Raw genomic sequence first — 23,975 nt, forward strand, 5'->3', positions numbered from 1 at the left:
GACCTTTATTTTATCTGTAATAAATAAAATAATTTTTGGCTGCACTTTAGTATTTATTTGGAAGATTTGTAAACTCAAGAACGAGGGGTAGGGGCGACAGTGATTGCAAATAATATAAATATTTTCTTTTTTATTTTATCCACAGGCAGTACATTTAGGTTAGCACATATATTTATAATTAAATTTTTAGAACTTTTTTATTTGTTGTTATTTATTTTTGCTATACTACTTTTTCTATGCGCCAAGAATTGAAAGGAGGTTGCAATATTCCAGCACAAGACGGATTTTGATTTGTCTTATCTCAACTTTAAATTTTTTGCACAAATACCTGGGGTTCTGCTTTCTTATCCTTTAATCCTGCGGCCACTTTCCTTTGACAATCGATGCAGGTGCAGGGCATGGGGACGACAAATCGTTCCAGTAGCAGCTCGATTGGAGAAGTTTGTTTCGCGACGCGGAGAATTCTTTAATTTTTTGTGAATTCACCACCACAACCGTCGCGAGCAACTCTTTTTTTTTTGAATATATATATGTTATATATTGCTTATATATGTATTGTGTCACTGTCCCTGTTTTTGTTGCTTTTTTATATAATTATAATCACTACAGTCCACCAGGGGGCGCCAAAATGTTCACTGAGATTAGATTATCTGTTCGCGAAAAAACCGAAAGACAAAAAGGTGGCTGTAAAATTAAATTATTGCAAAAAAAACGAAAACGAAAAATGCGTGCACTCTGTTCAACGTTATAAATTTGAGTATGTATTCATAGCAACAAAAACTTAAGCCTAGCTTATCTAGCGGGGCGAATTCATGGGAGAGCGCAAGTAAGAGCTTTACTTGCGCTCCCGCTCCGCCCTAAACTAGCTTATACTAGACTTCATGATATTCCACTTAATTATCTACATTAATAATACAAGGTGAATGCTTTTATAATATTGTTTCTGCTATTAGATCTTTATTTATAAAATTCTGATTTAACAAAGTTTTTGGCAAATTCCATGTTATTATAATGTTGGGTTCGAATGTTAATTCGAAGTTCTTGTACATTTTTGTTTATCTACATTCCGTATTTGTTTGCCTTAAGAGACCTGTTGGGCCAAGCAGCCACCAAAAAGTGCATTTAAAATATTCATAAAATGCTTAGCTGCAGCTGTTCTTGTCAGCATGTATTCTTCTCTGTTTTGTCTCCCAGTTTCGCATGCGCTTTATTGGTATTTGTAGCGTATGCGCTTTGGGAAGCTTTGGTAGAGCTTCTGCGCAAGCTCTTGGGGTTGCGTTTGTTGTAATTTGGAGTTGTTTGGAGCCGCATAGATTAGGGTTAAATTGAACCCAAAATAAATATATTGAACCCTGATTTGAAACGTGTGTATTTATTCGGCTGCTATTAAAAACTATTAATAGCACAACATTGGTGACCCCGACGTGATTTCATCCCGGTTTATTATTGTGATCAGCATTAAAAGTGCCAAGAAAACGCCCTTGTTGTTGTTGCTACAAGTTGCATTTTAATTGAAGAATGGAGTCTGGAGCTGAGATTATTGGAGCTGCTGCCGCAAACCGTGAAAGGATCGGGAGTGATCTGTATTTGAGATTCTCGCAGCTGGCGACTGATGTGGAAGTGGAAATTCAGGTGGAGGTTGCCTCGGTCTTTTCTAAAAGAAGTGATCCAGCTTCCAAACGTTCCAAAAAACCGGCGAATGCTTTTTACTTGAACGTTTAATCTTTTTTTTAAAGCCTAAAGGGTCGTGGAATTAATTTTGGGTTTATTACTCTCCATTCTATAAAATTATTTCTTTTCTAAAAAGAAGCAACTTCGATGCAATTTAAATATTTAAAAAATATTAAAATTTTAATAAATAAATAAATTTTTATATGTAAATAAAATTAAAAAAATTTTAATTTTAATTTCGGTAGAAAAAAAAGAAAAAAAAAAATTTTTTTAACAAATATTACTTTTACCTAAAATTTGTATTTTAAAGTAATTCTCTGAATAACAATTTTTAATTTTTTATTAAAAAAAAAAAAAATTATTAATTTTCAACCAACGAAAAAAATTATTTAATTAATTGATAGTCGAATAAATCTATAGTCGAGGCCCTGAGTATTTAAATATTTGTTCGCCAGTGATACCGAAAACAATATACCGAACCAAATGCATATACGTGCATACATACAGAAGCGGATAACGGAGGGAAGCGAAAACGATAAGTTCACCGCTGCATCTATTTGTATGTACCAAATTATTTATGCACAAATATAAAATAATTTTTTGGCTGCACTTTATCTATTTTATTGGCAAATATTTACAATATCGAAAACGAGGGGTAAGGGGCGACTGTGATTTTGGAATAATTTATGCGTCTTTATTTGGTCCACAATCAATTTATATGTATTGGCAATATTTAAATGAAATTTATATAAAAATTTATTATTCACTAAAGCTTTACTATTTTCAAGTACGTATGCGCCAAGAATTAAAACGAGGGTGCAATATTCCAGCACAAGACGAATATTAATTTGTCTTTTCTGAGTTCGGATCCTTTAATCCTACGGCTACTTCCCTAGTACACTCGATGCAGGTGCAGGGCATGGGGATGACGATGACTCCATCAATAAAGGCGCTGAATAAATCCAGTTGTTAAATAAATGTTGTTTCGCGACGCGAACTTTAAATTGTTTTTTGTTTATTGTTTTCAAAGTCCAGAGCACTACCATCGCGAGCAACTATTTATTTTTATTTTTGTTTTCTATTTATTCTTTGTGTCACTGTCACTAGTTGCTTTATTTATAAAATTATAATAAACAAGTCCACCCGGGGGCTCCAAAATGTTTATTGAGATTAGTTTATCTCAACTATTTTAAAACAAAAGGTGGCTGTTTACTATAAAATTTCGAAAACGACGACGTTATAATTCGCTATATTCAACAAAAAGAACATAACCCTAGCTTATCTATTGCGGCGAAGCGGGCCGAGTTCGCAAGAGAGCGCAACTGAGCTTTTATTTCGCTCCCGATCCGCCCAATGCTAACTTAGACTAGACTTTAATTGGTTCTCGACATCAGTATTTAATTATGCTACTAATCTAATCTAATCTAATAAGATTATATATATAATTATAATATAATTCTACACTAATTCAATCTAATTAGATTATATATATAATCATATAAAAAAACCTCTTGACGAGGTAAAGTACCGGTGACGAACCTGCATGCGAAACCCAAAATATCTGATATCAATTTTAGTGACGAAAATATGCTATATAGGTGTACAAAATTGCATATAAAAAATATTCTTGTTCGGCACGTGACTGATTTTTTTTTGTTTTTCTTGCACGTGCCGAACAAGAATATTTTTTATATGCAATTTTGTACACCTATATAGCATATTTTCGTCACTAAAATTGATATCAGATATTTTGGGTTTCGCATGCAGGTTCGTCACCGGTACTTTACCTCGTCAAGAGGTTTTTTTATATGATATCAGTTGTTTTTTTGTATATATTGATCTTCAATTATTTAAAACAGAACGCATAATATATAGAATATATGTATATGGAAGTAACCTCTGGACAGGCGATTCACATAGTTAGCAATACTTTAATTGTAAGGATAAACATCAAAACTCTTTTTTTCTTAACTCTATAGATTTTGACATTCAAGAAGGTGGAATAATTAAAAACCTTTCCATAGACGTAAAGAATTTTTCGATAGCTTCAGTGGCTCTGAAGTTATACGTATTTTTAATTTACAAAGGTTTTTGAATTTGGTTAGTTTAAAAATTTTAATTAAAAATTTGCCCAAAAATGTATTTAAAATCCAAAATTGTTTCGTAGTTGTGGGAAACCAAATTGTTTTTACCAATTAACAGAAGAGAGGCCTATCCTTATGAGAGTTCCACTATATAATAAATTATTAAAAAAAAAAACAAGAAGGGAAAGCTAACTTCAAGCGGAGCCGAAGTTGATATACCCTTGCAGTAAAGCAGAAGCTTATATTGTTATTATATATATCGGATCCTATATAGTGGTCCGATCCTTATGAGAATTTCACCATCCACAAAATTTCTAATAAAAATATTGGAAACAGCCCCAAGCATCTTTAAAAATAGAAAGGTTGTGCCATTTCCGATCGTTCAGTTATATGGCAAGTATAGGATATAGTTGGCCGATTCTTATGAAACATAGGATTAGATTGGCCAAAACGGAAACCATAGATAGTCCCATCATTCTAGCTTCAAAAACAACAAAGTTAAGCCAATTATTCTAATAAAATTTTGCAAATCGGATAAGATTGTCCAAAATGCAATCTGTACTAAGTTCCATCCTTCTCACTTATAAAAAAAACCAAGTTATGGCATATCCGATCAATCATATAATAAACATGTATTATATCTAAAATAAATGGGCAAAGATAAAAAATTAAAAAAAAATGGAAATTACGTTTTTCCAGTTTTTCTAGTTAAAACAATTGTTGAATGTAACAATTTATTTTGGGTGTGCGATATAAAATAATAAATATTAGAAAAGTATTGGCGGAGTTGGTTTGCCTGGTTTTTTTTTTAGCTTTTAATCCATGATTTGACCCAAAAACGTTATTTAAGTAAATTTATATGCATTATATGCTCAGTGGGGGCATATGCATATAAAGCTTTCTACTCATAAAATTTTGCATTCTTCTTATTAGCACATCAAAATTTGCCATCAAGCAACGAAGTTCGAGATTAGCCGAGTGGAGAGCGTTGTTGTTTCTAACACGGGAGGGCCTGAGTTCTAATCCTAGATGAGGCAAAATGCTTATGTTTTACTTTTTTTAAGCTCTTTTTTATTTGGATTATATTTTTGAAATATTTGAAAATATCTGTACAAAATTTCATAAGGATGGGCCGACTATATCCTATAGCTGTCATAGAACGATCGGAATTGGCATAACTTTGGTGTTTTTTAAGTTAAAAAGATGGGACTTGGTACAGATTCCATTTTGGGCAAAATAATCTTATTGGCCAAATTCATAGGGATCGGCCAACTATATCCAATAGCCGCCATATAACTGAACGATCGGAAATGGCACAACTGCAAGGGTATATCAACTTCGGCTTTAACTCCGAAGTTAGCTTTCCTTTCTTGTTTTTCTTTGGGACCTCAAGATTGGTACCTCAACCGACCCGTCCGACATTTCTTTCACAAGTTATTCAAGAAATTAGAATTTTAAAGCTTTTTCAAAAAGTTGTAGAACAATAATTGCTCATATGACAATAACAAAAATCTCCAATTTTATTCAGGATTGCCAAGAAAAAAATACAGACCAACAGACACACTGGCTTCATTTTGAAAAAACTGTAAAAATTTAATTTCTTGAATAACTTCTGAAAGAAATGTCGGACCGGGTCGGTTGAAGTACCAATCTTGTGAGTCTTCTCATTAAGACATGAGACACTGAAACACAAAGCAGAATTAGATCAAAAGTTGCCATCAAGCAACAAAGTTCTAGGTTAGTCGAGTGGAGAGCGTCGTGGTTCCTAACACGGAGGGCCTGGGTTCGAGTCCAAGTTGAGTCAATGTTTACGTTTTACTTTTTAAGCCCTTTTTTATTTGGATTTTATTTTTAAATAAATAAACTAAAATCTGAAAAGATATACTCCGTATTTTGTAGGGTATTGACCAAATATAAGCAGACTCCAAAAAGCAAAGTTGCCAATCAAATACACACACATGTATAAGTAAATGCAAGCTTCACAGGAGGCTGGACAAAATGGGTAGCTGCACTTACAGGACTATATCTTGAGTTAACGGATTTTGCCAGATATGAGCGATATATCAAAAGTTGCGTCATCTCAAAAGCTATCTACACGTGCAATAAAAAAATAGGATCAGTCGAGTAAATTTTGAAAAATAATTTTTTTTCTTAAAAAAAAAGTTTATTTTCAGTGTATTTTTGTTTTTTTACTATATAGACGTTTGGTCTCAAAGAAAGTGAAATTGATATTTAAAAAACCATTTCAACGGTGTAAAGCTCTTTTTAATATCTTTCTTAATTATAAAGTTATGAATTTTTTCATTAACAAAGTTTTTTTAATTTTTTGACGTAAGCTTAACGTATTTCAAAAAGTTGTAGAACAATAGTTGCTCATATGATAGTAACAAACATTTTCCAATTTTTTTCAGGATTTTTAAGAAAAAAATAGTGCAAACAGACAAACCGACAAACCGACGCAAACTGGCTTCATTTTGAAGAAGAAGAAAAAATCGAATTTTTCGAATAACTTCTGAATAAAATGTCGGATCGGGTCGATTGAGGTACCAATCGACGCGTATTTAGCTCTAGAATGCGAATATATAAAAATATTCTATCTGGGAACCAAAATGTGTCCACCAGCCCCACTTTAGTGATTAAATTTTTTTTTACTTTCACCCTAATTTCTCTCAAACCAAATAACTTTTGAAATATGTTTCGACAAAAATTATCTAATTGAAACAATACCTTTCGATTGGTATATCATTCATTTAGATCGGTTGCCTACAGAAAATTTTTAATTCTTCGGCTATATATAGAGTTTCCTCGCGCACGCCTAGGCATGCAGGTCGTCACCTCGTGGACTTCCGTCCACAGTGATTTGGCCCAAAAATGGTGGTGGCTGTAATTTAAGTTAAGCAGTGTTTTTTGCATTATATGTTCAGTGGGGGCATAAGCATATAAAGCTTTCTAAAAATTGTGCATTTGTAGCCGAGTGGGGAGCGTTGTGGTTTCTAACACGGAAAGGCCTGAGTTCTAATCCTAGTTGAGTCAATGTTTACGTTTTACTTTTTAAGCCCTTTTTTATTTGGATTTTTTATTTTAGAAATATTCAAAAATATCTTATGTACAAAAATGCATAAGGATGGGCCGACTATATCCTATAGCTGTCATAGAACGATCGGAATTGGCATAACTTTGGTGTTTTTTAAGTTAAAAAGATGGGACTTGGTACAGATTCCATTTTGGGCAAAATAATCTTATTGGCCAAATTTCATAGGGAACGGCCAACTATATTCAATAGCCGCCATATAACTGAACGATCGGAAATGGCACAACTGCAAAAGTATATCAACTTCGGCTTTAACTCCGAAGTTAGCTTTCCTTTCTTGTTTTTCTTTGGGACCTCAAGATTGGTACCTCAACCGACCGTCCGACATTTCTTTCACAAGTTATTCAAGAAATTAGAATTTTAAAGCTTTTTCAAAAAGTTGTAGAACAATAATTGCTCATATGACAATAACAAAAATCTCCAATTTTATTCAGGATTGCCAAGAAAAAAATACAGACAAACAGACACACTGGCTTTATTTTGAAAAAACTGTAAAAATCTAATTTCTTGAATAACTTCTGAAAGAAATGTCGGACCGGGTCGGTTGAAGTACCAATCTTCTGAGTCTTCTCATTAAGACATGAGACACTGAAACACAAAGCAGAATTAGATCAAAAGTTGCCAACATGCAACAAAGTTCGAGGTTAGCCGAGTGGAGAGCGTCGTGGTTCCTAACACGGAGGGCCTGGGTTCGAGTCCAAGTTGAGTCAATGTTTACGTTTTACTTTTTAAGCCCTTTTTTATTTGGATTTTATTTTTAAATAAATAAACTAAAATCTGAAAAGATATACTCCGTATTTTGTAGGGTATTGACCAAATATAAGCAGACTCCAAAAAGCAAAGTTGCCAATCAAATACACACACATGTATAAGTAAATGCAAGCTTCACAGGAGGCTGGACAAAATGGGTAGCTGCACTTACAGGACTATATCTTGAGTTAACGGATTTTGCCAGATATGAGCGATATATCAAAAGTTGCGTCATCTCAAAAGCTATCTACACGTGCAATAAAAAAATAGGATCAGTCGAGTAAATTTTGAAAAATAATTTTTTTTCTAAAAAAAAAAGTTTATTTTCAGTGTATTTTTGTTTTTTTACTATATAGACGTTTGGTCTCAAAGAAAGTGAAATTGATATTTAAAAAACCATTTCAACGGTGTAAAGCTCTTTTTAATATCTTTCTTAATTATAAAGTTATGAATTTTTTCATTAACAAAGTTTTTTTAATTTTTTGACGTAAGCTTAAGGTATTTCAAAAAGTTGTAGAACAATAGTTGCTCATATGATAGTAATAAACATTTTCCAATTTTTTTCAGAATTGTTAAGTAAAAAATAGTGCAAACAGACAAACCGACAAACAGACAACTGGCTTCATTTTGAAGAAGAAGAAAAAATCGAATTTTTCGAATAACTTCTGAAAGAAATGTCGGATCGGGTCGATTGAGGTACCAAAATATTCTATCTGCGGGCTAAAATGTGTCCACCAGCCTCATTTTAGTGATAAAAATTTTTTTTACTTTCACCCTAATTTCTCCCAAACCAAATAACTTTTGGAATATGTTTTGACAAAAATTATCTAATTGAAACAATACCTTTCGATTGGTATATCATTCATTTAGATCGGTTGCCTACAGAAAATTTTTAATTCTTCGGCTATATATAGAGTTTCCTCGCGCACGCCTAGGCCTGCAGGTCGTCACCTCGTGGACTTCCGTCCACAGTGATTATAATATAATTCTACACTAGACTAATGCTAAAATCTCATAAGCTAAAACAAAACATTATTTATGACAAGACTAGTTTGAAATTTTGGTAATAGGGCCATCTTGACAATTGGACGGGTTGTTTCTTCAGTTGGAGTCCTGAGTCGTACAGCACGGACCATTCCATCCTTCCCTGGATATGTTTCGATGACTTCCGAAAGCCCATGCTGCTGGCGGTGTGTGAGAATCCTTAAGGAGCACGATGACATCTTTGGCAATGTTGACCGATTTGTTCATCCACTTTAGCCGATGCTGAAGTGATGTATTCCATGTGCCATTGTTTCCAGAATCCTTGCAGCATAGCTTGAGTCGGTTGATTGGTACATGTGATAGATCGCCTTCTGGTACTGTCGTGTATGGACGTGTGGTGCATGGGGGGGAATGAAATTCAGGCCTTCAGTACAATGTTGTTGTGTTCGTCTGACTTCAGAAGAGTTTGCATTTCGTTTAATGCCCTTTTTGCCCCGACGAAGTTTCGCCCGTTGTCGCTATACATTTGCGAGCATTTTCCGCGGCGAGAGATGAATCGTCTGATCTGTAGCCAATTCCAAATGCAAGGCAGAAGTGGCTAGGCATACGAATAGACAGATGTAACCCTTTTCCTTGCGTGGATTTTGTCCCTTGTGGACCTTGTGGGTGATTGTCCCGGCCTAGTCGCAGCCAGTGTTAGCAAACGGAAATGCCTGCCGAGCCCGGACAGACGGCAGATCTGACATGAATTGGTGAGATGTGTGTTGGCGTTGTCTAAAGCATTTTAGACAGTCAAGCGTGATCTTTCGAATGAGGTTGCGTGCGCCAAATACCCTGTAGCGTTGGCGTGCGATCACGAATAACGCCGATACGCCAGGATGTAAGTGAATCCGGTGCTCATGTTCCAGAATGAGCTTCTTTATGCGACGAGATTTGGGCAGAATTGTTGGATGCTGCACATCCGCTGGCAGTTCTGAGTTAGCTAAGCGGCCCACTCGCCGGAGTCCATGTTTGAATTTGTTGTCCCAAATCTTGATGGTTGAGGAGTCGTTTATAGTCAGCTTGGAATTCGTCTTGGGCATGGCGCAGGTACAGGATCTGTGCGTCATGGATTTCCTCAAATATCAGCGTAGCGGTGTTGGATTTTCTGCGATTGCGTCGGATGAACTTGAGAACGTAGGCGAGAATACGAAGTACCCTTGGCCACGAGGAGACACGGTCGATCAGTTGGCCCAATAGTGAGGTTTCAGTGTTGTATGTTCTCATTGTTGTGAATGCAGAACCTTTTACTTCCGCCTGGACTTGTTCATCTGAAACAAAACTAGAATGTGGAGTGCTAGGTGTTTTTACCCATTCAGCTTCGGTTGAGTATAGCCAGTGTGGCCCCTTCCACCATAGGCTGTAGTTTACTAAGTCAGCAGCTAGCATGCCCCTTGAAGCGCAGTCAGCAGGATTGTCATCTAATTTGACATGATGCCAGTGATCTCGTGGAATGATGCTGAGGATTTCGGCAGTGCGGTTTGCGACGAAAGTCTTCAGTTTGGCAGGTATGTGCGAGAGCCAAGCCAAAATAATGGTAGAGTCGCACCAGGCGTAAACAGTGACGTTGTAGTTTTTCAGTGCAGCTTTGACTGAGTTGATAAGTCGACTTAGTAGCAGTGCGCCGCACAATTCAAGGCGTGGAAGTGATTGTGTTTTGAGCGGTGCAACACGAGTCTTTGCAGCTATAAGAGTAACCTGTGTGTTACCATCAGGGAGAGCGACTCTACTGTAAACGGCAGCGGCGTAGGCTTTTATAGATGCGTCCGAGAAGGCGTGCAATTCAATTGTGTCAGTAGAGCTGCAAATGTAGCGTGGAACCTCAAGTTTATTGAGCGTGTTGATATCGTGCTTGCATTTGAAATACCAATCTTCCAGGCTGAGCGGTAGCGGGCTGTCCCAGTCTAAGTTGAGAACCCAAAGTTGTTGGAACAGGATTTTGAATTGTATAACCACTGGAGCCAGCAATCCAAGTGGGTCGAAAAGGCGAGACACATCTGATAAAACTTGCCGTTTTGTAATCTTTTCCTCGCTGGGCAAAGATACCTTGTATGGCAATGTGTCCGTGTGCGGTTGCCAATGAATTCCCAAAACCTTGTTCGTAGTTTCGAGTGGACTGTATGATGTGTTGTTTGTGATTGTTGTCTCAGGGTCGACAACGCGCTTGCTGTTGGAAATCCATTTTCCAAGTTCGAGTTGAGCACATGACATTAGTTGGGTTAGTTCTTGTTTGTATTGTAGAAGCTTCTCCTCGGTGTCATCTCCTGTTAAAACGTCATCAACGTAGAAATCCTCAAGAAGAATGCGCGCATCAGTTGGATACAAATGTTGGTAGTCTCTGGCCAGTTGCTCAAGAACCCGTACAGCCAGAAATGGTGCACATGCAGTGCCATAGGTTACAGTGCAGAGTTGGTAATGTAGAAGTGGAGCTGAAGGATGTTCTCTCCAAAGGATACGTTGATAGTTGCTGTGGTGCTTGTTGATCCAGATTTGCCTGAACATCTTGATAATTTCCGCAGAAAAAACGTATTTATGTACACGAAAGCGTGCGCATACATCAAACAGGTGTCGTTGAATGCTCGGCCCAACGTTCAGGGTGTCGTTTAAAGATTGACCAGACGAATCTTGGAATGAACCGTCAAACACTACTCGTAGTTTCTTTCCATGTGCAGGGTGATGTGGCATGTAGAATACCCTTCCATCGTCGGCATGTGGAATACCCTTCCATCGTTGAACCCTGAGAATTTCGTCAGGGTTCAATTGGCGCATGTGTTCTAGAGAAATATACTCTTGCATGAATTGTACATACCGTGAGTGCAGATCTATCTAGACGGCGCTCCACAGAAGCAAAGCGTTGGGTTGCTCCCTGCAGAGTGTCAGTGAATTGTGGATCTGCATCCTTGAATGGAAGCTCTACGGTGTATCTTCCCTTGGAGTCGCGTGAGTGCGTGGTTTGAAAATGCTCTTCAACCTTAACATTTTCAGGATCATGGTGAGTGGTGATTTGGGAGTCCTCGATTTCCCAAAACCTTTGTAGAGTAGCATGGATATCGACTGTAGACAAAAATGACGTGGTGATTGATGGATTTTGATACGCAATCGATGTAATAACCCATCCAAACATTGTTGAAATAGCTATTATGTTGCCTTGCGCATCCAGCTTCCTGTTACCGGTTAAAATAGCCCATACAGGCGATGCCATGTTGAATTCAGTGTCTGCAATCGGAATCCCATTGAAGATCTCGAGCGCTGATGCATCGATGTTTTCCCTTGCCAGCGTAGATGTGATTTTTCCTAGAATATGAGCTTTTACCTGTAGCGAGTGATCAGAAACTCGAGACTTGATCGTGAGTGTGCTGAATCCCCTCGTGGTATCAGTCTTGATTGAAGAAATGCCGGAAATGAGAATCCGGCCAGGAACCCGACTAAGTTCCAGTGCCCTAATACAGCGTTCCGATACACATTATAACTCCGAGCCCGTGTCGAGTAGCACCCGGCAGTTTGTGTGTGTGCCTTGAGAGTTGCGGATGTGTACCAATGCAGTCGGAAATGTAAATGTTCGTCCTACTTACCCATGTGACAATAGGGTTGGCGTGAGTAGTGCCTGTGACATGTGACTCGCAGTCACCGATGTCGTGTCTGGATCCTTGCGATCGCTTGAAGACGTGGATGTGATTTGATCCTCGTTGGTCTGCATAGCATGCGTGTGTATGAGTGTGTGGTGTATGCTGCCACACTGCTGATAGTTGTACTTGAAGCTACAGTTTGATGACCTGCGACCTGGTTTGAAACAGTTAAAACAGATATTTTGTGCTTTACAAAAGAACGGCGTTGGTCGATAGACAAGCCAAAGAATTTAGGACACTTAGGCAGTTGATGCCCATCCGCATTAAAATTCACGCATTTTGTCAGCGCAGCAGTTACCATGGCTCTGCTTGTCTTCTTGTTGTTGCCACCCTGCCTCGGTACAGGATCGCTTTGACACAGCTCAATTTCTTCACATCGTGCGTCCAGGAACTTGAAGAGCTCTTCGACTCACGGCTCAATTTGAAGCACGGCTTGCATCTACCCATTTGCGGCGTGACTCTGGATCGATTTTATTCAGCAATAAATGGATAACCCAGCAGTCTCGGTCCATATGGCCAATGGAGTCCAATGCACGGATGACCTCATTTGCACCGTCTGATACGCTACGCAATATGGATACCTCCCCATTGTTAGTCGATGGTATCTATATAAAGGTGTCCAACAGGTTGTGAATAATTTGCCGTGGTCGATCGTATCTCTCGTTGAGGCGCTCCCAAGCGTTGTCATATGTGGTCTCAGAAATCGGCAAATGGCGTACCAAACTTGCAGCCTTGTCCACGAGAAACGATTTTAGATAGTGGTACTTCTGCATCTTACCCAGGTGTTGCTTGCTATGTACAGTGCTTTGAAGGCTGGCCATTCTTTGTAAATGCCACCAAACGGTTTTATGTGAATTTTCGGTAATTCTATCTCCCTTACTGGCGCCGCGGCGTCAGCCTGGATTGGTGTTGAAGTGGCTCCGAGGCGTTCGAAGAACTCTTGTTGTTGCTGCACTAAGCGAGAAATAGCGTCGTTGTTAGCTATTGAGTCTCCTTCTGCATGTCTCGTTGTTGTTGGTGTTGTCGGCTCCTGTGAGCGCTTTAGGGAAAATAAAAGCGCACGGGCTTTTATGTACTTCGCCTCATACTCGTCGTAGTCATCCGCAGGATCAACCCAGCCCTCGACGTCGCCAAGCACGCTCAGATCATCTCCGGCAAGTTCGAAATCATTCCAAACCTTGTCGAGCCTGACTAGCAGTACCTCCACGGCGCCAACGCCGATTGATGAGGATGAGTTTTCTGCTGTGTGTAGCAATTTGGTGAGGCTGAATTTGAGACGGCCCCTCACTCCCTTTAGCCGTTTGAGTTGTTCCATCGCAATGGTGCCTTACTTTTAGTTACTAACTTTTAGTTACTAATTCTGGCTCTGAAGGATCAATTTCTTTATGATGACTTTAGATTAACTTTATTTATTGAAATGAAAGAGCTGGCTCAATCGCTTGATTTCGCCATCTGTCCAACAAAAGCAAAGCAAGAAAACTCACGCGCCGAACTTGCAACCGACGCTTCTAGTACCTTCTTCTTCTCTACATAAACTTTTTGTGTGCCCAGTTTTCCCGAATTGATAATTAATGCAGGTTCCAGTGTGACCGTTCATCTACATGATGATGATAAGATTCACGAGTATGCTTATAGCTAAATTAGTGAAATTTTCGTACATGTGTCGGCTGTGGCGTCGCCGCAATGAAATTATAATCTGACCCTTGTATTAATTACATTTACAGCGTTGATGGAATACCTCAACCAAATTTATCAGTGAATTTGGGGGTCGAAGAAAATATTAAAAAAAAAAAATAGCACGAAATAAGTACCAAAAAACAGGACAGTAAAAAAACATATATACTCCATTATATTATGTTTTTTTTCAATAGGAGGGAGATGCAATATGCACCCATATATGCACATATAATATTTTATATATACCGACCACCCACTGTACCAAGAGTACTAAAAGAGTACACACTGTAACTCTTTGTCGCAGTGTTTACATAATTCAAGGTCTAGGTCATAAACCAAAGTGTCCGAAATATGAATCGCCCGCTGTGCCTTTGCTGCACGCCGGAAAGTGCATATGTCAGCATAAATATAACGCGAGCGGACCTTATTCATGTGCATATACCTCCGGCTAAGCGAGCATAGCTAGAAGCTATATACTTTATGCTATATACTTTATATACTTTAGAAGCTATACTTTAACATTCAACTAAATTGTAAAGGAGCAGCTCCCATGAGCTTGGAGCGGCAACAACGGCTGCTCCGAATAAGATCCGAAGCTAAAATAAAGAATCAACAAAATATTAAAGAAACTATCTTTCTACTAATTTATGAACGGGATCATTGTTGGACGAAACCTAAAACCTATTACATCATTGTCGGACGAGATCAAACTTATATCGTACGCATATTTCGAATATTTAGGATTCTAAGAGCACCCCAAGACTGCAGCTCATCGAACACCAGAGCCGGATTATGCCGACAAATGCGTACAACGCTCAGTCAGTATCTGCTCTAGGTGTCCCGTTACAGTAAAAATTATTATAATACTGTACAGTGGGACTCACGTATAAGCAGACAACACAGTTATCTATTTCACGTCATTAACCATTTACACTTTGAAATATAATTGAAATCTTGAGTATCCTCTCTTATTAGAATGGAGGTAGAATCATTTTTTTAGTTAGTTGAAACTGTCCTTTAGTCAGCCCTCTATTCGTAAGTCTACTTCCTAGGACTAGCGCACCCAGTTGGACTACAGAGTTATGCGAGGTATTTATCTGGCCTATTCATGAAAAGGAGAAATGCAAATGAAACTACACAAAAGCTAAAACGAATGAAGGGTGGTTTGCTTCGATAACAACCAGAATTTACTGTCGAGTAGGTCGGTTGGCCACAACGACAATGGCCACGGTTGGTTGGTGTTTTTTTGTGCGCATTGCGTTTTTATAAAATTTGTAATATGCTTTACATAAACAATCGGTGTTTATTCCTTTACACAAATAAAAATAAAAAAAAAAATTTTAATTTTAGATCCGTATCGCTTTGCGAGTGCAGTGATATATTTGGAGGTAAAATAATAATTTGATTAATTTTCCTTCCAAACATAGCCCTGCTCTGCTTCTTCATCTCTTACAGTGTTGCTTCTATTCTATTGCTTCTACTCTCGCTCAATAGAGATTCTTATCTCTATTCTTTGCATTTTACAAACTCGCACTAACAGCTTTCTTTAATCTCCCCCTTTCGTTTCCCTGACACAGTGGTTCAAGGTTCCTTAATAATAAACACAAAAAATATTAATAAATTAATTATTTAATTTTTAATACATTTTTTATTTAATTTTAAATAGTTATGGAATTTAAACTTGCTGTGCGCTGAAGTCTTGTAATAAGACAATCTCCTGTTTCCAGCGTAGTGTGCCGGGTTCACGGCCTCAGTTTCGGATGCTATTTCACGTAGGTCTGGTCTCCACTTTTGCTGTGACGGTTGTTGTGCTGTTCAGGACGAAATGAGATCCTTCATGAGGCAGACTAAAAGTGGATTCAAGGAGTGGATCACCAGTTTTCGTAAAATGAATCACCAACTCTGTGCGCTCGATACTCAGTTTAGTAGTCTTCAACTACTAAATGAGTCTCCAAAGCGCAAGAAATCCTCTTTTAGTGTTATGCTTGTGGCGAATACTAATAGTTACGGCGGCACCAAAACCCTTGCTGGTGAACCCACCATCGAAACACATTTTTGTTTGCCGGCTTGCCCCGGATACTTCGGAGATTGATATCTCGGCTTACATCAAAGCCAAAACAAAAGTCGACATAAAGGTGATGGATATTACAAAATTCAAATATTCATCTTTCAAAATACGTGTGCCCTTGCAGATGTTCAAGACGAATTGTTCCGCCAGCTTTTGGCCAGAGAACATTTTCGTCCAAGAACATCAGCCAAGTACGGTGAAAAAAATAAAAATAACCAAACCTGTGAGTGTAAAACTCCCACATGTTACGGCCACTGTTCAACCTTCCACCTCATCTTTCTCAGTTTCAAAACACTAATGCCTTCACTAACACTTACCTATCAGAATACTAGAGGGCTAAGTAGTTCATTATTCCGCTCCATAAAAAAGGGAAAAAATCCGACGGCGCAAATTATCGAGGCATCTCTAAATTGTCAGCAATTCCAAAGATTTTTGAAAAACTTATCACTCCACATTTGCAACACCTGTGTAGTTCAATAAGAACTCCGTGCCAGCATGGCTTCATGAAGCGCCGCTCCACCACTACCAATTTATTGGAGCTAACATCTTTTATCACGGATGGGTTCCGGAATGGCTTACAAACAGACGTCATTTAAACAGACTCCAGTAAAGATGTTACCTCGCGTTTAGTCCGCGCAACATCTGGGGTGCCCCAAGGAAGCCATCTTGGACCCCTACTTTTTACACTGTTTATTAACGACTTGCCCCTTGCCCCAGTTGAGGCCACCTTAGAGGGATGGCATCAAAGAGTTTTTATGGTGAAAAATTTAGAAAATTATAGTATTAGAAGAATTTGTAAAAATTTAAGGATTAAAGGTAAATCTAGAAAAACTAACAGGCTAAAGAAAAAGCTTTGAAATTCAAAATAATAACACAGGCCGACTGCAAAAAATCTCCACGCGTAATTTCACCTGCTTCATAACATTTATGCTCCCCTGAACCAAAGTCCAGCACAAACATAGGTTCCATCTCACATAGTCTCCGCAGTACACCTAAGAGAAGAAATTGATCACATTTTACCATATATTGAATTATGTAACCCATGTAATTGCGTTGACTATCACTGTTTTTAGTGCATAACATTTTTGAAATGTGTACCAACTAAAATAAAAAAATTACATCTAGCAGTTACCATATCTTGCACACATATATGAAAATTAACTAGAATATAAGCCATATTTTATATAAATATTATAAACAATTATTTGGGCACTTGCTACCAAGCTCTTTTAAGCTCTTATCATGTAAATATTCAAACATAACTTTTGATCTATCGCTTATATCTGGCAAAATTTGTTAACCCAAGATATAGTCCAAGATATAACTTTGGTGTTTTTTAAGTTAAAGAGTTAGGACACTCCACACATGTTATAGTTGGTCAAAATATCTTATGTACAAAATTCATAAGGATAGTTGTCGTTGCCTATAGTTGTAGAACGATCGGAATTGGCATACTTTTGGTGTTTTTTAAGTTAGAAAGATGGGGCTTATTGCAGTACAGATTACATTTTGGGCAATCTTATCCGATTTCCAAAATTTATTGCTATTGAATTATTAGGATCGGCCAAATATATCCTATAGCTCTATATAACTGGACAACCGGAATTGGCTTAGTTTTGTTGTTTTTGAAGCTAGAATGAAGGGACTTTCTACGGATTCCGTTTTGGACAGTCTAATCCGATCTTTCATAAGGACATACATATATTTCCTACACCTGCCATTTAACTAAGCGATGGGAAATGGCACAACCTTGCTGTTTTTAAAGATGCTTGGGGCTGTTTCCAATATTTTTATTAGAAAACTTATTTGATGGTGAAATTCTCATTAGGATCGGATTATTTTATACGACCCGATACATATAAAAATAATATAAGCTGCTGCTTAACTGCAACGGTATATCAACTTCGGCTCCGCTCAAAGAGGATATATGTTAACTGTTTCATATTATATCTTATTTTTAAAAATGCGACAGATGATTTTGAAATTGTAATTCATATCTTCAGTTTTCTTTGTCAATCTCAATTTTTTTCAATATTCAACTATCAATCAAAATTTTACCAATGTTCAATTGTCAGTTTCAATTTCAATTTTCAATATTTAAATTCAATTTTAATTTTAATTTTTAAATTAAATTTTCAATTTTATTTTTCACTTTCAGTTTAGCAGAACAGAAAAGATGTATCATGTTTCATCGAAGGTCCCAATGATTTTAATATAAGAAAATATAAGGAAAAAAAAAGTTGGAAATTGTCGGACTGTGTAAATTTTTGTTATATTTTATGAGACTCTAGAATTAGTCTGGCTCTCTTAAATGCCTGTTCTAATCTGAATTTTGATTCCTTAGCATAATCTTCTATATTATAAAGAGGTTTTATGTTTTCTATGCTAATAAAATGCTTTGGTAAATTTGAAGTTTTACCAAAAACTAGCTCATATGGGCGTCGTATTAAAACAACAGACGAAGTATTGTAGCCATACATCCCAATCCGTTTTGTCAACTGAGATGTAAGAATGAATGTACTTATTGAGGGTTCTGTGGCTTCGCTCCACGGTACCTACAGTTTGGTGATGATGTGCAGTCAAAGTCATTTTTGAGCGGCAGAATTCGAAGCGACTAAATTAAAACACCGTGTGTATGCTTCGGAACTTTATTTGTGACTGAGAAAAAATGTATATACATATTTTCTTATTCTCTATTTCTTAGAGCGGGACAATTATAACTAGTCCAAAATCTCTTTCTCCTTCCTATAACTATAAAAGCGTGCATTGTAACATACTAAAATATACATACCTTATTTTCTACACCCTTCCTCAATGCAAGCTTGTTTACAAAAATAAATATCAAAAAAAATTAAACATATTTGTAAGCTCTTCGTGTTTCGTTTTAGGAAGATTTTTTGTCAAAATATTTGCTATCATTTCGGTTGTACATTTGTATTTCAACAAAACTTGCCCTTCCTTAACAACGTTTCTAACACAATGATAACGTATATCAATGTGCTTTGTTCTGGAATGATGAACGGGATTCTTATCCCCATAAATGACGATCGGGGTGTCGTTGTCTCCACAACCAATCCCCATAATCAGCCTTCGCATGTCTATCGCCTCCTTAAATGCCGCCGATAGTGCCATGTACTCCGCCTCGGTACTGCTCAACGCCACACTTCGCTGCTTTTCCGAACGCCATGAAATCGGACCACCTGCTAACAGGTAGATGTAAGCAGTATAAGACTTCCTGTTATCCACAGAACGATTGACCACATTGTCGGTAGTGTAGTTTTATGTCAATCGTAGATGAGAGATATCTAAAGGCGTGCTTTATGCCTGACATGTGTTCAGCATGCGGGTTTTGATTCTGTTGTGCCAATTTTGACACCGAATGCAATATGTCTGGCCTTGTTGTAAGAGCTAGCCACATAAGCTCTCCTACTACGGACTGATAAGAAGTAGGATCCACCTTTTTGCATTGGGGGCTTGTGCAATCTATTTCAAAACCAGGATCCTAAGGTGTCATCGCCGATTTGCAACAATCAATCCCATGGGTATGCAATAAGTCCTTGATATATTGCATATGTCCTAAAGTAATTGCTCCATGATCGCCGTCCCGTTCGATTTCCATGCCCAGGAAATGGTTAAGTTGACCCTTGTCAACGCACTCGAATGATCGTGAGATGCTGCTCTTGATTTTTAGCAAATCCTCATGCGATTGGCTGGCTATAAGTATATCGTCAACATATACAAGGATTAATACAAGATTACCTTCTCCACAATGTTTGTACAAACATGGCTCGTTATCACAGGCAACGAATCCCATATTAACTAATACGCCATTTAGCTTCTCGTTTCAGGCCCTTCCGGATTGCTTTAAGCCATATATTGCTCTTTTCAGAAGCAATACCTTGTCAGGATTTGTTTCATCTGAGTACCCTTCCGGCTGCTTCATGTAGACCGTCTCACTCAGATCACTGTTGAGATACGCGGTGCATAAATCCATTTGATGAAGATGTAGCTTGAGCTCAGCCGCCAGTGCTATAATAAAGCGCACACTCTCCAATCGGCATACCGGCGAAAATGTTTCTAGGTAATTTACGCCAAACTGCTGGGAGCATTCTTTTGCTACCAGTCGAGCCTTGAAACGTTCTATTTGGCCATCTTTATCACGCTTCACGTTGAATACCCACTTGCATCCAATTGCTCGCTGATTTTTGGGTAAATCAGTGATTTTCCAAGTCTGGTTGGCAACTAGAGAATCGTGTTCTCTTTCCATGGCTTCACGCCACTCCTTTGCATATTTACTCTCCAGCGCCTCTTTGCAAGTTAATGGAATCGGAACATTTTCCGAAACAAGGGCGCCTAGTATATTGTACTGCTTCTTTAGGCGTCCAGGTTTTCCACTCCGAATGATCTTAGGACGACCGGGGCCCCTGCGTGCCTCCTCCACGACATGCTCACCTTTTTCTTCGGCACTCTCGTACTGATCTGTACTCTCATCGGAGCTGCCGGCGTCGATGGATAAGTCAGAAACGATTTGTGCATCTCCGGGTCCCTGCTGCTGGTGAACCTCTTCCAGTTCCTCCAGATTGATCGTCACAGCATCACCCTTGGATGCCACGTCATCCTGTTTCTCAACCAATTGTCGAGTTGATGGATCATATAGTCGATAACCTTTTGCTGCCAAAGAGTACCCAACCATAATGAACTCTTTGCCTTTAGGTTGAAATTTGCTGCCCTTCCTCGGACCATTGTCCAGAGCAACTGCAAAAGATCCAAAAAAATTTAGTTGTTGTACATAAAGGTCTCTTACCCGTCCACGTTTCCATAGGAGTCATACTCTCTAATGCGCTGGTAGGGGAGCGGTTTCGCAAATAAACCGAAGTGTTGACAGCTTCTGCCCAAAACTGATCTCCCAGTCCCGCCTGGACCAGAAGGCATCTTGACATCTCCACTAGCGTACGATTTGCCCGTTCCGCAACTGCATTTTGCTGGGGAGTATACGCTATTGTTAGCTGTCTGTCGATTCCATGCTGCCTCAGACATTCGTCAAACTGTTTATTGACAAATTCTCCGCCATTATCACTCCGCAGGCATATGAGTCTGCCGTTCCACCAGGTTCTTGAAATCGATGAATTTGGGTAGCACCTCATTCTTCCCACGCAGGAAGTAAACAAAAATCCTCCTGGACTTATGATTACGTCAATGAACGTCAAAAAATACTTGGAACCTCCTAGGGACAATGTTGGGAAAGGTCCACAAATATCTGCATGTACCAGATCCAAAAGCCTTCAAGCTAAAGAAATTAATACGTCCGTATCTCTTGTGTTTCAAAATCCCATCTACAGCTGACATGGTAAAACATTTGCTGCGACCACCCACAAACAAGTACAAGATGCCAATCTTTTTGGCTTTCACTATGCATTCTCCATCTTGCACCTGTTCTGGACAGCACTGCTCACGGAATATAAATATCCGGTCATCTTCGGAACGTAAAGAACATTTTTTAGTGTCAACATGCACTGGTCTGTATCTTGACGTACTATACCTTCTGCTTGAAGGAAACCAGCATTGGCCAGTCCGATCTGTTCAGTGCGTTTCTCAAACTTTGTGAATAGCTCTCTTGCGCAACACATATGGCTTGTTGCGCCACTATCCAAACACCATGTTGAATTGTCAATGTTGTTGACGTCACAGGCGTGCAGCAGGCTGCTTTGGCGATTCACCACATTTCTTGATGCCATGCGGTGATCTCCCTCACTCTCATTTTGACACTGGGACTTAATGTGTCCTTGTTCACCACACTTGAAACAAACGATATTCTTTCTTTTCTTCTGCCCATAGGTTTTCGTCTGTGAGTTGTGCTTCTGCGTTGCAACGGATGTCTTAGTGTCGACTCGTTCATCTGCTATTCCTTTTCTTTCGCTATCCTCCTTTAACTCGTGCCTCCATTGCGACCACGAAATGTTCAAATTGCTCTGGAAGGCTATAGCAAAACGATAGTGCGAAGTTCGTCGTTTAGCTCTATTCCAACTCCAGTTAGACCTTCCAGAATTTCCACAAATTCACTTATGTAGGTCGTCATGATCTGCCCTTGCTCCATCCGTTTTTTAACCAGTTTCTTGAATAACTGTACCTTTTGTCAATGTTATTGTGCCAACGCCTTACTGTCCAAGGCCCCAAACTGTTGTCCTTCTGGAACATTCGTTTCAGTTAGCTCTCCAGACGTGACACTCCACAAACCGAAATGCACCAATACAGATACAGATAAGTGGTTAAACAATATTTTCGTCAAATAAATTGGAGTTTTTAATCTCATATTTTCAAAAAGTCACGGCTATCTAAAACTGTTTCTATGTTCAAATCGTATCTATTGCAGGTTAGTAAAGCCTTACAGAAATTGTAGATAGCCATGACTTTTTGAAAATTTGAGATTAAAAACTCCAGTTTAATTGACGAAAATATTGTTTAACCACTTATAATAAATTCAATAAAATTATTTCGAGTTTTTTCTTAAATCCAAAATTAATACCATCCAAATTAATACCAAAATCATACCATCCAAACATGGTACGATCTACTGATTTCAATAAGAAAATAAAAATCTTCCATAGGAAAGTTTTTTGGGAAAAATCGTAGAAGACCAAAAATTAATGTAGAAAATCTGAGATTTCAACTTTGGATGAGTATTCCAAAGATATGGTAACTGCTAGATATCATTTTTTAATTTCAGTTGGTACACATACATTTCAAAAATGATATGTATTAGAAACAATGATGGTCATCGCCATTTTACGGCCTATATAATTCAATATATGGTAAAATTTGATCAATTTATTCTCTTAGGTTTATCGCGGAAACTGTGGATGTTAGAACCTATCTTTGTTCTGGACTTTGGTTCAGGGGAACTTAAAGGTTATGGAGCAGATGAAATTATGCGTGGAGATTTTTTGCTGTTGGCCTGTGTAATTGAATTTTTATATTCCGTTCCCATGTCCGTAATGAACGTCTTCATTGGACCGTACTTTAGATAAAAATAAAAATTTTTTTTTTGTGAATCCCCTTTTTTATTGGTTTTGTTTTTTTTATTCTAGATATGCTTATATTATGTGGGGTTATTTTCGGTATGCTTATTATGTGGTTATTTTTCGTTCTTTTTCTTGTTTTTATGTATGGCCATACGTGACATATTTATGAAATTTTGATTGATTATGGAATAAAGAGTTTTAATCTATATTTATTCACTACTTGTTTTTTATTTTTATACCCTTGCAGAGGGTATTATAATTTTGGTCAAAAGTGTGCAACGCAGTGAAGGAGACATCTCCGACCCTATAAAGTATATATATTCTTGATCAGGATCACCTCCTGAGTCTATATAAGCATGTCCGTCTGTCCGTCTGTCCGTCGGTCCGTCTGTCCGTCTGTCCGTCTGTCTGTCGGTTTCTACGCAAACTAGTCTCTCAGTTTTAGAGTTATCGAGTTGAGACTTTGCACACATCCTTATTTTCCTCGCAGGTAGTACATAAGTCGGAACGGCCGGGATCAGTCGACTATATCCTATAGCTGCCATATAACTGATTGATCGGAAATGCCATAACTTCGTTGTTTTTTAAGATAGAGGTTGGGACTTTCCACACATGATAAAGGTTGGGACTTTCCACACATGTTATATTTGACCAACATATCTTATGTACAAAATTTCATAAGGATCGGCCGACTATATCCTATAGCCGTCATACAACGATCGGAATTGGCATAACTTTGGTGTTTTTTAAGTTAGAAAGATGGGACTTGGTACAGATTCTATTTTGAACAAAATAATCTGATTTGCCAAATTTCATAAGGATCGGCCGACTATATACGATCTTCTATATATCTAATAATATAATATACGTTGCGCCACCTAGCGGACTGCGACTGAACTGCAAGGGTATATCAACTTCGGTTCCGCCCGAAGTTAGCTTTCCTTTCTTGTTATTATCACTGTGGAC

General features: G+C 38.2%; 1 protein-coding gene across 1 annotated transcript; it reads right to left on the reverse strand.

The window, feature by feature from the left end:
* Positions 1–9,558: 9,558 nt before the first annotated feature.
* LOC123258297 lies at positions 9,559–11,121 on the reverse strand. The gene has a single exon (XM_044718167.1). It carries the CDS (start codon positions 11,119–11,121, stop codon positions 9,559–9,561), a length of 1,563 nt encoding a protein of 520 aa, XP_044574102.1.
* Between the last annotated feature and the right edge of the window lie 12,854 nt (positions 11,122–23,975).

This window comes from Drosophila ananassae, unplaced genomic scaffold (genome assembly GCF_017639315.1).
Source record: "Drosophila ananassae strain 14024-0371.13 unplaced genomic scaffold, ASM1763931v2 tig00000114, whole genome shotgun sequence".
In the NCBI taxonomy this organism is placed as follows: Eukaryota; Metazoa; Arthropoda; class Insecta; order Diptera; family Drosophilidae; genus Drosophila; species Drosophila ananassae.